This window comes from Drosophila willistoni (genome assembly GCF_018902025.1).
Source record: "Drosophila willistoni isolate 14030-0811.24 chromosome 2R unlocalized genomic scaffold, UCI_dwil_1.1 Seg167, whole genome shotgun sequence".
Classification (NCBI taxonomy): Eukaryota; Metazoa; Arthropoda; class Insecta; order Diptera; family Drosophilidae; genus Drosophila; species Drosophila willistoni.
Window position 1 is genome coordinate 19429613 of NW_025814050.1, and position 13874 is coordinate 19443486.

At 34.3% G+C, this 13874-nt stretch overlaps 2 protein-coding genes across 2 annotated transcripts; both read right to left on the reverse strand.

Annotated features, from left to right (window-relative positions):
• Nucleotides 1-1872: 1872 nt before the first annotated feature.
• On the reverse strand, nucleotides 1873-10732 carry LOC6642864. The gene is made up of 2 exons (XM_023175740.2): nucleotides 10607-10732; nucleotides 1873-2242 (listed from the first exon to the last, which is right to left on the reverse strand). The coding sequence occupies exons 1-2, from the start codon at nucleotides 10730-10732 to the stop codon at nucleotides 1892-1894; spliced, it is 477 nt and encodes a 158-aa protein (XP_023031508.1). The 3' UTR covers nucleotides 1873-1891.
• A 1967-nt stretch (nucleotides 10733-12699) lies between these two features.
• Nucleotides 12700-13680, reverse strand: LOC111518616. The gene is made up of 2 exons (XM_023175955.2): nucleotides 13557-13680; nucleotides 12700-13502 (listed from the first exon to the last, which is right to left on the reverse strand). Exon 2 carries the CDS (start codon nucleotides 13491-13493, stop codon nucleotides 12957-12959), a length of 537 nt encoding a protein of 178 aa, XP_023031723.1. The 5' UTR covers nucleotides 13494-13502; nucleotides 13557-13680; the 3' UTR covers nucleotides 12700-12956.
• Nucleotides 13681-13874: the final 194 nt, after the last annotated feature.

Consider the following 13874-nt stretch of genomic DNA (forward strand, 5'->3'; position numbering starts at 1 on the left):
AAAATGTATGTATGTAAAAATGAAAAATCCACAAACTGAATGAAAATTCATATAAAAAATTCTCTTGGACCCTCAGTCAACTAGAACTGTATGTGTTATCATCATCACCATTGCTCCCCCCCTTTCTGCCTACATTCCCAACAACTCTTCAGCCTGCCATTTTACCACATTTCAATTTCCGTTCTTTTTCTGTTTTACGGCTGAAAGCATCAATTTTCATTTTATTGATTTCGAATTCTCTTCGTTTTTTTCTCTCAATTTTTGTATTTGGTTTTTGTGCAAATGCAAATGTCAGCCAAATTACAAGAACAACAATAACAACAACAACAACAACAAACAATCCCATCGACCAAGAACAACAGCGGCGAGAAAAACTTTTGTCATAAATTGCCAAATAAATCCAATTAACGCCCGGTCTTAACTCTTGTTGGGCTGTTGTCTTTACCAAAATCTATCCTGAGGTCATATTGAATTTTCATACTCTAGCAAACAGAATGGGTACATTACATTATTAACCAAAGCTGGGGGCAAAGTTTAAATACATATTATGGATTAACTAAATAGCTCAAGTCTTTGGACTAGTTTTTGAAATAAAGTTGAATCGACAATGCCTAAAGTAAAACTATTTCTAAAAGAAGTTCATCCATTTATGAATTAGATCTCAATAAGATCTTAAGAATATTTCAAGTTAAACTACAAATTAGTAGAGGTTTGCCAAGCGCGTATATAGGGGGGAGTAACGCGGAGAAAATTGCTCCTAAAAGTATGCAATAAGCAGTACAATAATAAGCTTTTTGAAACATATAAATATGTTTTGAAATTTCTTTATTAATTTAAATGACAAAACAAACGAAATGTTATAAATTTGTAGCAATTATTTAATACTTTTTCAACCCATTGCATACTTTTGGGAGCAAATATTTCTGATTAATTAAAACTGAAACTTTGAATACTTCTTCTTAAGTTCAATAGAACGTAATTGAATCACTTTATGGTAAAGTTAGGTTCTAAGTTAACTGACAAAAACATAAAGTCATGTAAGGGTATAACAAAAATGTAGATTTCTAAGTAAACGGAAGTGACTGTCTTTTGTGTTTCCTTCATTCATTCAGTTTAGCTGTGCCCCTATAGCTCCTTCCTCCCCGCCATCGATGCCCCGGGCACCACGTTGTGCTTGGAGACCCTCAGACCGAACCGAGTATAGCCTTAACCACCCGTTGGTTTTGCTTCTGTGTGAACTCTTAAGAGTATCACGCATCTATTGTTTTTCGTGTTTTTCTTTTCGCGTTAGCTATGCAAATCCATTTTTTTTTCTCTCTTTTTTTTCATCTGCCTTTGATATGTATATAAAGTTCATAAATTGTTTGTATTTTTCCACTGTAGATTGGTTTTCGCGAGAAGAGTAGCAACTTTAAACCAATAATAAAACACTTTTTCTTTCACGTTTTTTTTTTGCCGTTTTGCTGAAATAGATCTGAATTTAGAATGGCTAAAGACCATTTAGGTTTCGATTACATTCCTGAGAGCGTTGGCAGTGATGAGCGATGCCAAAAAGAAGATAAACATTTATCAGTTCATGTCACTTACCCAAAGCGTTTTTATCTCATAACTTTTGCACTGTGTTTAAATAGGTCCAAATCTGTGAGATTAAGTATATAAGTATATTGGTTAGTTACAGTTCCCTTTTGTTTAATATAAGTTCACTTACTTGACTTTCAAAACAAATAAAAAAGGGCAAACCCATAGCTTTCACAAAAACTGAGAAATTAATTACTTTTGCATATACTGAAGAACTTTATTATTTTTTTTTGACAATATTTAAATAGAACAAATTTTTAAGAAGTAATTTTTCTCATAGTTTTCTTGCTGCTGATTGTTTGACATCTCGTTATTAGTAGATATAACCACCATTGCTGGCATATTTGGTATCCAGACCAGAGTAACCATTATAGCCAGCATAGCCAGTGTTGGCTGGCAAATAGGTTCTCGAAGGACTCGTATATGTACTATACTGAGGCACCGCATAGTTCTTATAACTGGACGAAATCAGGGGCGAGGCATAGCTAGATCCTGAATAATAACCACCGCCAGACGAGTACGATGGATATGAAGAGTAGCCACCGGAATAGCCATTACCAAATCCACCAAGCACAGGTGGCAAGTAACTGTTCGATAAATGTGAGACATCAGCTCCACAAAGGACCAGAGAACTCAAAGCGATGGCAAATACGGTTAGGCAGTGCTGAAATAGGTAAAAAAGGGATTAATTTGAGTTGTTTTTTTTTCAGAATGAAGTATTCAATAATAGCTATATTGTTCTGTCTACCTACTTATTCATCTTTCTAAAGTGTTTAAATTTAAAATTTGATTTTAAAAGCCATTAATCAATCGATTTTTTATAATGTTTTAAGTAGGACTTATACAATTAGGTCGTTTATCGTTTCCAAAACGTTTTTTAATAGTTTCCAAGTCGTTACAATATGGACTTAGATTTGTGATTAAATTGAAAACTACCATTATAATCAATTGAATAGCCTTTATGAATATCAAAGTTTCAGGTAACTTTATAAGGATAATTTTGGTTGAAGTTCTAGGATTCTTCTTATCTGAATGGATTCTATATTTAGCATTATTTTAAGATAATGCGATTTTTAATCAAGAATTTGTATCAGCTAAGTACCTACTATTATGCCTTTTGTATATATTAAAGTTAAAGATTTTTGTTGGAAGCTATTCCTCTTTTAAATTTTGTTTTCAATTTACTGGTCCCAGATATAGGAGAATGGAATTACAAAAGTAATTTTGTCTGTGGAAGGGTTATCAAATTATATTGTCTTAATCCTGGCACTCTCAGAATAAATTTAGGCTTTTGTTTTTAATGTTTTTTGTGAATTATTGTAGGAGTATTTGAAACTAAAACGCAAAGATGTTGTAAATCCCATAAAAATGTAAAATTTTAGTTAATTCAATATTTGGTTCAATCATTTGGTTTAACAAGACTAACTGCACATCCTTTAAAAAGTACAAAAAAAATATTCTTTTAGAATTTCCTTCTATATACTTGCCATATTTATATTGTTTGTAGTTCCGTTAAGGATTCGATTTTGCTTTGTTTTCGATGTAGTCGATGTGGACACTGTAGAGCAACTGTTGTCATATCCATTGTTTGCTCAACAATTTATAGGTACTCCAAAAGTCGGAACAAACATGTCTCCAGTGGGCAAAGATCATTACTCAACCTCAACCGGATCGTTTAGAAATGTGTGTTGTTTTTTTTCTATTTACTTTTTGTATCCCACGACTCTGATTCCGAGTCATCCCCAAAATTGGTTTGCCATGGAAAAACCACGTTCGGTGCGGTGCGGTGCGGTCTCTGTGTGTGTTATTTTGTTTTAGTTTCTTATTGTATTTTATGACCCCTCAACTGCACAATACTCGCCACTTGCACCTCACCTTCCATTATGCCAGACACCTAGTCTCAGACACCTCTCCGTCCTTCTCTCACGCCCACTATCCAAAAAAAAAAAAAAATGGTGTGAAGAAGCAAAATTTCTGTTCGCTAGTCGCAAGCTCTTTTACTTTAATTATACAAAATTTATATACATATTTTGTTGTTGTTGTTGTTGTTTTCTAAAACACATGCACAATATTTTGTTGTATTGTGTTCGGGGTTGGGTTTAGATTTGGATTTGGATTTGGGTTTGGGTTTATGACATTTTGCGGTCGCCTTGTTTGAGACGCGCTTCGGTCTTGTTTATATGTTGCCGCACATAAATCTCCAGGTATAACCGTTATTAATTGTCAGCCATATACAATAGTTGCCCAGTTGTCCATTTGACGCTGCTGCTGCTGTTGCTCATATGGTTTATGACTGTGAGGGTCACTCTCTGAATGCAGTTGGGCGGGCTTTTCGGTTCAAGTTTTGTTTCGGTATCGGGTTTTTTTGTTTCTGACTTTGATGAAACGTAACTCAAAACATGACATCATTATGCATATATAAATGGGAGCAAGTAAAAGTAATTACTGTTAATATATATATTTAGAGCAAGTCGTTATGAGTTCTTGACATAAATCTTTATATACGCAAAAATTGATATTTAGAGCACACACAGTTTGGAATAGATCGTAGCTATGTTTAACCTAAGGTATATTAGGCTTGGCCAGTTGACTTGGTTATACTTAGTTTTGAACTCAATTTGGTTTCAGAAGATCTTATCATAGCTATTTATACAGGTTAGAGATGACATATAAACTGAAGTTAACTTGTAAAGTAGAAGTAAAGAAGAATTTCCCCAAGCTATTGGACTACAGCTATTGGACTACAGGATAATAGTTGTTCAACCCGGCTCTTTAGATGATTCCTTATCCTAGAGCTCCCCTATGGACTGTACTAGTCATAGTTTTACACCCAATCGCACCGATGTACTTATATATAAAAGGTACAAATAAAATAAAAAATCAATATAAGTAAAAAAAAAAAATCCATTAAAACTTCAACACAAAATATTTTTCTATTGATGTATTTTCATGTCAGATATATAAGTGGCGCTAAAAGAAATGCGCTAAAAGTTTGAAAATTAAAAAACAATCAACCATAGCTGAAACTAAAGAAGACTATTTGAAAAACAGGAAGTCCATTGACAGATACAGAGACTATTTTTTAGAAGGGTCGATAGTAATTTCGGTAATTTTCGTAAAGGCATTTCGTCAGTAAATATTAGGATTCATCGTAACGTTTTCAAAAACTTACTTTTTGGGGCTATAAGTCAAACCCAGACACCCCCGGACTCTTACACTGGATAGGTCCATAAGGACTTCTATTACAGGTGTCAAATATTTCTCAAGATAACACGCTGTAAGGACAAACATCATTTCTCTTTCCACTTTAAGTAGTAGATGTGTTAGCAATAATACAAAATAAATAAATAATTAGTAGATAAAATCGACTGCCTTGAACTGTAATAATTGGAACTCATATATAATAATAAAAACCCCACAAACATAAATATATCGCTTAGTCCATAAACACAAAAAGCCATTATAACAAATCAAACTGAAAAAAGAAAGAAAAAATTAAAATAATGGATGAAAATTGCTCCTTTTGCATAGAAGGGTTCTTTGCGTTTATAAATTTCCCAAAAAACGTTAGATAATTCAATCGACTCCAACTCCGAAAATAAGGTGACCGTCATAATTCACGAGAAATCAATTTGTGGAAAAAAACTTTGACTCACCATAAATCACAGAAAAGGTTACATAAAAACCTTAAAGGCTAGCCAAAAAAAAAACTGAATGAAAATGAGATAAATGTGCAAAAAGTGGAAACGAGAAAAATGTATATCCAATGAAAAGGAATTATTGCCAGGAATCAAAAGTTTTTGTCTTCTCATTTCGGGGAGGAGCCAGAGTAGTGGCTATCCTTGGCCATGGCTGCAGCCAAGCAGAAATGATCAACTGCCAAGGCCAAGAGAAACGATAGAGTACGGCATTTAGCCAAGGTAACCCCCAAATAGGGAAAAGGATAAAGCCAGCAATTGACGTTGCAGTTGCAGTCAAAGCGGATGTATTATACCAAGGACATTGCACAGCAGAAGCAACGGCTGGCTGCAGGCTAAACTACAATCGGATTGGAGCCAGTCAAACACACTCACACACAGGAACCCACACACACACACACACACACATACACACACTGATTGTTAGACAGCCTGATTGACATGACCATATGCTGCTCCTGCTCCGTGTAGTTTTCAGTTTGCTGCATTTGCTGTTTGCCTGCAGCTCGGTTAAGCCATTTATAGTGTCTTGCTGACTTGAAACGATAAAACGTTTTCACTAAACCTAGTCGACCTTAAAGCCAATGCAATTCACGCAATTCCTAATGAAAGACGGCGAGTAGGCAAAGAGAAGACGTACTTACCCCAAAGATAAAGATGTGCGCCCCAGGCCTGCCTAATCCTTAGCACGTGCAGGACAGAAAACACAAAAAACAAGGCAAACAGACTGCCAGGCATTTAAATATGCGTAGCCTACCCACAATTATGGAAATTTTATATACAACAACAAAAAAAAAGGACTTGATTCTACTATTGCTCCTGCTCCTGGTCCAGCTACTGATGATGTTGATGATTATGATGCTGATGATTGGGGAGGGGCAAAGGCAAATGTATGAAATAAACCATTTTATGGCCATAAAAAAAGAAACAAAAACAAGGCAAGATGGAAAGACGCCATTCAAATGTTCGATTTTCCCTCTTAATATGCATAGAAAAGGGTTAAATTTGTGTGTGTGTGTGTATTTCAGTTTGTAAGCCTTTCCGAGTTGTTGTCTTTGCACAAAATATGCATGGAATTTAACTTAAAACTCATTTAAATTGCATTTAGTAAATATTTTAACAAATTGCTTTGACCTTTGCGGCTTGCAAAACATCAATTCGGTCATGGAAGTAATGCATTAAGACTATTAAGAGTCGAGTAATGATAACCATTTAATATTTTACAGATGAATTGAAATGAAAAAATGCTTCAGGTTTTAAGTGGACAAAATGAAACAGGTTTGTATTGATTTAAGAATTTGGTAAGTCTTTGAAATAAAAAATGTTGGACCCACTTATCTAGACTTAAATTCCATTTTTAAAGCTTTTTCAGAGCAAAGAAAGGTTAAACTTGGAGCTCTTTAAGAAAGTTGTAGGAGAGTTTAAGGAAAAACTTAAAAAGGAATTTTGAAAATACTATAGTGATGTGAAAATTTCCCAAGTGACGCGCTTAGTAAAAAAAAGTAAACTTTTTGAAAAATATCAAAGTTGTTTCAAAGTTAACAGGTAACAAATTGATTTTATTTCATAAAATTATAAAATCATTTTCTAATTGAAATATTTGAGTAAATACAATACAATGTAAAGGATATTGTAATGAGAACTTGATATTATATGGAAAATTACCTTATGGGGTCGAAAAAGTCTTCTCTGCATTACAAACATCTGACCAATTATGTAATATCCTAATATTTAAAAAAGGAGACTCATTAAATTAAAGTATTTTACTAAAAGTTAACGACAACAAATCAAATTTAAAAACTTCTAAAATGTTTCATGATGCATTTTCTAGAGTGTTTCACAAGAGTTATTTGATGGCCGAATAAGTACACTCTCTCTTTCTCTCAATTTGTACTACGCCTTTGAAATTTATAGCCATCCCAATTATAAATTCATATATATAGAGTGTTGTCCATTAGTAGCTGGGCTTGTTTCCTCTTGCCACAACCGCAGCATATTTCAATGGTCGAAATAAAAGTACATACCTACAAAATATGCACATACATTTATATAAATATGTATGTGTGTGTGTATGTGTGTGTGTATATGGCCTTTTGTTTTACCAAAACTGAAAAGCACAGCTGGTCAGATTACTTTTTATTCCTCCTTCATTCAGTCATACCCTTGGCTTTTATTCCGTTTTCGGTTTCTGTTTGATGGGTAGGTTGGGGGATTCCCTTTGAGTGCGCAATTAAGTGCGCATTTGCGCCATTTTTTCTAGGTCCTCAACGCGCTTTTTTTTTTATTCCTGTAGCCTTCTCTTGCTACTGCATTTCCGAGTTAAACGAGTTTACTTGTTTTGTAGGAGGTGAGTTGATGCCCTACCATGACGATATACTTTGTCCCGAAAATGAATGTCTGGCACTTTATGCCAAAATTTGAGGGTATTTTCTGTTATTTTTAGACACATAAGAAATAATCGTTAAATTTGTTTTGCCTACTTTCAGGCTGCGACACATAAAAGAAAAAAAAAACTTTCGCTGACTGTGTGTATACTTTTGTGTCTGTTGATAAAGATAATGGGCCATGACCAATGCCAAATATACATATACATATATATATATATATAGGTATATGAGTATGAATATTAGTCTCAAAGTGAAAGTTTTGTGTATATACATTTATTTTTATAGAGGTATATAATTGTCCTTGAACTTCTGTCCAACAAAAATAAAACAGTCCAATATAATAAACTTTGCAAATGCCAAATATATGTATGTATAGAAAACGGACCTGCTTCATATTTTGCCTTGGCCTTAAGTTCCATAGATATTGAAAAGCAATCATTGGCTTAAATATATGACCAACTGACTGTACACGGACATGAGCAAAAATTAGATGAGACTGGCGAGTTGTCGAGTGTCGAAAGTGTAGGGGTGAAAGCGGGTGAGAAAGTGGGGGGAAGCAGACCCCCAGACAAATGTTAGCCTTGCCAATTCGACAATTGTAAATGAGATGGCAAATTGACTTGAGAGCCAATCAGACAATAAAGTGGTTGTAGGAAAATTTCAAAAGGCCAAGCATATTGAATTACATCAAAACTTAAATGTTACATTTTGAATTTATCTAAAAATTCTCTTCTTTAAATTGACGATGAGCGACATTCACAAGAATTTATTAATAATGATGGGCATTTCAAGTCATTATAAATGGAATTTAAAACATTTTGGAAGGAAAAACTTTAAGCGTGCTTAAAGTTACGAACTTGAAGGACTTTTCTTAGAATTTGAAATTATTGATTGAAAAGTAATGCAACAAGTAGTTACGCGATTTTCCATTATTATGAGGGGAAAGTGTGGAGCTATTTGGTGCATTTTGTCTATATCGCTTGGAAATATATATTCTACTATTTTATGTGAGCACTGAAATGAAAGGTTTATTCATTGCGTAACTTGAGGTGAATAATACATTTAGATGTGATTTACTGTTAAAAAAATATAGCGAATCATTCGAACGTATTGTAGCAGGAGAGACGCTCACATTTGCGCTCTTGCTACTCTAAGTTTATCCTAGTTTATAGGACAGAGATCGAGAGAACGTTAATAATAACTAAAATAAATAATAACTATAATAAATAATAAAAAGTACATTAAGAAATAAAATAAACTACTATTAATCTAAAGCAACTAAAACCCGAATCTCCTGAATATTCTGACATCGGTTAATTCAACTACCGCCCACAGTATCCAAAATTGGCATTATCAAAAAGAGCAGGGCAAATTAAACCAAATTTTCTAAATTAATATTAAAAGTTTTCTGATTAACATTTATATATGTATATATTCTAACACCTCCAGCCTTGGCAGCGATGAGCCATGGACACTAAGGAGCTCATCTACTGAATTCCCTTCAGGATGCAGCCAAACGAACTACCAACATATCATAACAGATACGGACCACGATCGGTCTATGTGGGGTTGTTGAATGGATGTCTATCGGATAAATCTATCTTATATACATAAGTGCATATATCTTTAATAAATAAAGTTCTCTGCATCGCCAACAACTTCTGATTATTGTCCGAATTGATATTAAGACCCTCATATGACATATAGTAAGCTGATTCATCTGAATCTGACAAATGTACACATTGGTTTTTTCAAAATAATTTATTCAATTATAGTAATAACTTTAATGCGCCTTATTACCCCGCCTTATAGTGCTTTATTTTGCCCTATCCTAACTTTTAGCATTTCAAACTAAATATTTTAAAATTGTTCGAATTATCTAAAAAAAACTATAATATATATGCTATAAGAATGAACATTATTTCTATTGTATAGATACAAAGGGGCTATTCAGGTTCTTTTTTTTTGGGATTTTAAATTAATTAACTCAACGACAAGTCTTCCAGAAAAGTTGGCCACAAGAGCGAAATAAAAAACAAAAGAATGGCCAGAGAGCAGGAAGAGTATGAAGTGCAAGGAGAAGACTGACGACTATTCTATTAAAAGTTGTTACTTTTTTTTCGGGTTTTTTCTGCTGCCTTCCATCTCTAAACCAACTGGGGCACGCAAATTGTGGAAACTTTTCCCTTTTTTACCAGCGGCAAACCGACGGGGTAAACAAAAAGTTTCAGCTTCGTTGAATTTTTGCAGCTTCTGCCTCTTTTGGAGGCGGCTTGTTGCATGTTGCAACGTGTCACTAACAGCCACTCCTACTACTACTACTACTACAACCAAAAACCAAAAATAAAAAAAAGAACCCAAAAAAAAAAAAAGAAATAGAAATCTGAGGGAAAAAACGAAACCAGAAACATAATAAAGGCAGGGCCGTGCGTTTGACAAACGTCGTTGCCACTCACCATTGACGTCATTAGAGTTATCCCTCGACAGGTGGAGGAGCAGTAGTTTAAAGTGAAGGGGGAAAAGGGATGAGGGGAAGGGCAGTTGGGTTGGTTGAAACCAGAAACAACGTCAGAGTCGATGCACAAAAGCTGCAAAATGCTTTTGTGGCTTAAGTTCGCCCCAGAGCCCAGCGAATGGAGCTATCGAAGCGTACCAGGACATGAGGATGTATGAATGGAGTCCAGCCCTGGGTCTCTTTCTCTCTCTTTCTCTCTCTATTGTAGTCAAAGCCAGAGTGTCGACATTGCACTTTTTTGATGGGCTCCAATGACCTACCCGTCTCCCCTAGCCTCTTTTCACTGTGTCACTCTCTCTCTCTCTCTCTCTCTCTGTTTCTATCTTTTTCTCCCATCCCCAAAAGCCTCCAATATTGTTTTGTTGTCGCGTTTTTGTTCACGCGCAATCCGAAAGACAAATGCCTGCCCTTCGGTTTCAATCTCCTACCACTCGATTCCCTTTATGTGAATTGCCAAACAATAGCGACGACAGCAGCCGCAGCAGCAGCAGCAGCAGCGGCAGCAACAGCAGGAATTTACCAATTGTGAATTGGTCAATAGACGCCGTTGTCATCGTGGTAGTCTCTAGCTGATTGATTCTGAATTGAAAACCAGTCTAACCTACAGATCGGACCTGAATGCAATTGGTTTGCCAATCCCCATTCAAGTGTCATCAGGCCTCAAAATTAATGTTCCAGCTAAATCAATGCCTATTAATTTTTTTGGACAAGAGTCAGCTTAGAGTTCTCATGTTTAATGGATAAACTATTTTGTTGGTAGATCCTTTAAATATAGTTAGAGCATCCTTTAAAGAGATATGAGATTCATTTTCGTATCTAAGTGTTGACTTCTATGTATATAAAGCCTTTAACCGTGTTTTTGGGTTAGTATTATTTTGTAAAATTTAAATATAAAATCAAAGTTTGTCTACTAAATAATATGTGGTTCCTTTTACAATGGCTTTAAATTGTTTAGTATAAAAAATAATAGATGTTATAGCTGACATTTTGACTTTTGACTTTTTTTTTGACTTGACTTTTCTTCTATAAAATTTCGATCTTGGAAGGGCTTAAAAACAAATGTCTAACAAAGAAGAAACTTTAAACTCGTTTAAATTTAAATTTAAAGTTATATAAATGATATGTGGAGTTTTAATAATTAAACTAAAATTAGTTCCAATGAAATTGTATCCACGCATTTTTAAAAAATCGTCTGTCAAATCATTTTCTTTCATTATATTTTAGAGGCAATAATAACATCAAATTGGAGGTTTAAGTAACGTCGCAATGGACATTTTTTGTTGAATAATAACGATGACACTTTATTGTGAAATGTTTGAAAATTAGTCTCCTTTTGTTATATCATAGTAAAGATACATCTCTTAAGACAACCCAAGTCTTAATATATAGTATTTTAGACACGATTTCACTATTCTTGATACTTGAAACATTTTCCTAGTAGATCTATAAATGGTTTTTCCACGACGATGCTGCCTGAAGTTTTATGTGTATATAAGTCAAGAGTAAGTCAAGTCAGTTTTCATATTTTGTAATTTGAAGCGAACATAAAAAGTTATTAACTATCAGCTAAGATAAAGTGTATATATATATATTTTTGGCCAAAAATAAATCCGCTCGTTACATTTCTTTGTTTTGCAAGTTGTTAGGCCTCCCATTGGGCTCATTTTGTCTTAATATCAATTACGACAGTCAAAGTTAGGAACCCTGTCGCGTGATTGTCATAAAACTTAAGGGGAAAGAGAACCAAGAGAAGAGAGAAAATAATGTCAGATAAGACCATGGAGATGGCGCCACATGGACAAGGGGAACCAAAAACCATAAATGGATTCTTATTTTTGTCTCTCGGTCGATTGCTTCAGTTTCTGTCGCTGCTGTTCGAGATAATGATGGTGAAGATGATGATGATGATGTTGAAGATGATGGTGTTATTGGTGATGCACTGAAGCATGTGGCCTTAATTTGAGGTGACAAAAAATAAAAAACAAGAGCAAGAACACGCCATTGGCGATTATTCTCTGAAAAATTGTTGCAAAAAGACACTTTGTCAATCACATGGCTGAGCATTCCTAAATCAATCATTAATTTCCCATCCTTTTGGGCATGCACTTTGTCATCTCAATTAGAAAATCAATTCGAGTTCTGGTTCTCTTTCAATAATTAAAAGTTTGTCAAAATTGATGAGTTCCGAATAGGAAGTAATCTTTAAATATTTTCCTAGTGACCATTCCAGTAAAGAATAATGGACTTTGTCGTTCTGCTTAATGAAAAATGGATAAATGAAAACTATTTGTTCTTCTCGTCAATAAAAAATGACAATTCAGTAGTTTCAAGGACAAAAAATTAATTAAAACGCAATAAAAAAGGACGATAACAAACGTAAGATAAATAAAGAATACATTACTGAACTGAAAGTAAACATTTTTCTTTGATTAAGGATTTTACTTACCGATTCACCAACTATGAATTAAGCCAATATTTCATTTATGAAATATTTAAAACTACTTTTCAAAATGAAACTACATTTTGGATTTCATCCATCTTTATAAACATATATCGAGTGACATGTTAATAGTTAAAGAAAATGTACAACAAATTTAGAAAGTCAAGCTCTGCAGTGATCCAGGATATTGTGTTTGATTAGTCTTATCCAAAATTGGCAAAATCGTTGTCAAATGACTGCAGCTTGATGCAATTAAATTAAAAATTTAACATTAAGAAGAATCCAAAATCCATTCACTCGTTAATTTTGTGGGCTAAGAATATATAGTGTTTCAGTTCTTAGTCGCTATATCTTAGACGATACAAATATCCAGCTAGACCAGTGGTTGTAAATGGAAATCTACGCAATACTCGATTCATTGAGTTGGCAAATTGACGACGAAGATTGTCCACTCGGGCCATACGACGACGCATTCGTTCATCATTTCTTGCCCCAGCTCTCCGGGGTACACTTGGTGGAGAGAATATTCTTCGCATTATATGAATCGCGTCCAATTGTCGGTTTCTATGGGCAAATGTCTGTCTTCCATTTGTTGCAGCACGACGTCTGGCTGGAGCGGAAGCTCGACGTCGATGACTAGGTTCATCTAATGTTCCAGGAAGTGGAAAATGAAAAGGCATATCAAGCAGATATTCCAAATCTTCATCTGGAACGGTTGACACTGGACTTGGTTCCTGATATGTTGTTGCTGTATTCTCTTCATTGCACGTTACATTATCATTGGATTGAAGGCGTTCCAATTCCAAATGCATGTCCTCGATCTGATCGCGCTCATCGATCTCGGTGGGATCGATTCTTGACGAGCAATTCGACATCTTTGGTGGCTTTAATAAAGGTGGTTAGACATCCATTCAGAAATTATATTTTCTATAACTCACCAAGTATTTGAAATGGAAAATGAATGGGAAAAAAAAAACAATTTTTTAGTGGGAAAATTGTGATTTTTGTTACGAGTTAGTTATGAATCTGCTTTTTGGAGTGATTTAAATGTAAATGAAAAGTCTAGGAAACATTGATATTAAATATATACCCATGAAAGATTTGAATGTGAATGATGAGTCTAGGAAACATTGATGATATAAAAATCCTTCATAGAACTTTTGGTTTAGTTTTTACACTAAGGATACATTTTTTCATACAATTACATTTTTGACATCCACAAAATCCATTAATTTTTGAATGACCCAAAGAATAAT

Bases quoted from the DNA above. Each gene is read 5' to 3' on its own strand.
- LOC6642864 (XM_023175740.2), bottom strand. From the start codon at position 10,732: ATGACAACGGCGTCTATTGACCAATTCACAATTGGTAAATTCCTGCTG. The intron at 2,243-10,606 runs GTAGGAGATTGA...TACCTATTTCAG, and splicing joins CACATAAAGGGAATCGAGTG to CACTGCCTAACCGTATTTGC.
- LOC111518616 (XM_023175955.2), bottom strand. From the start codon at position 13,493: ATGTCGAATTGCTCGTCAAGAATCGATCCCACCGAGATCGATGAGCGC.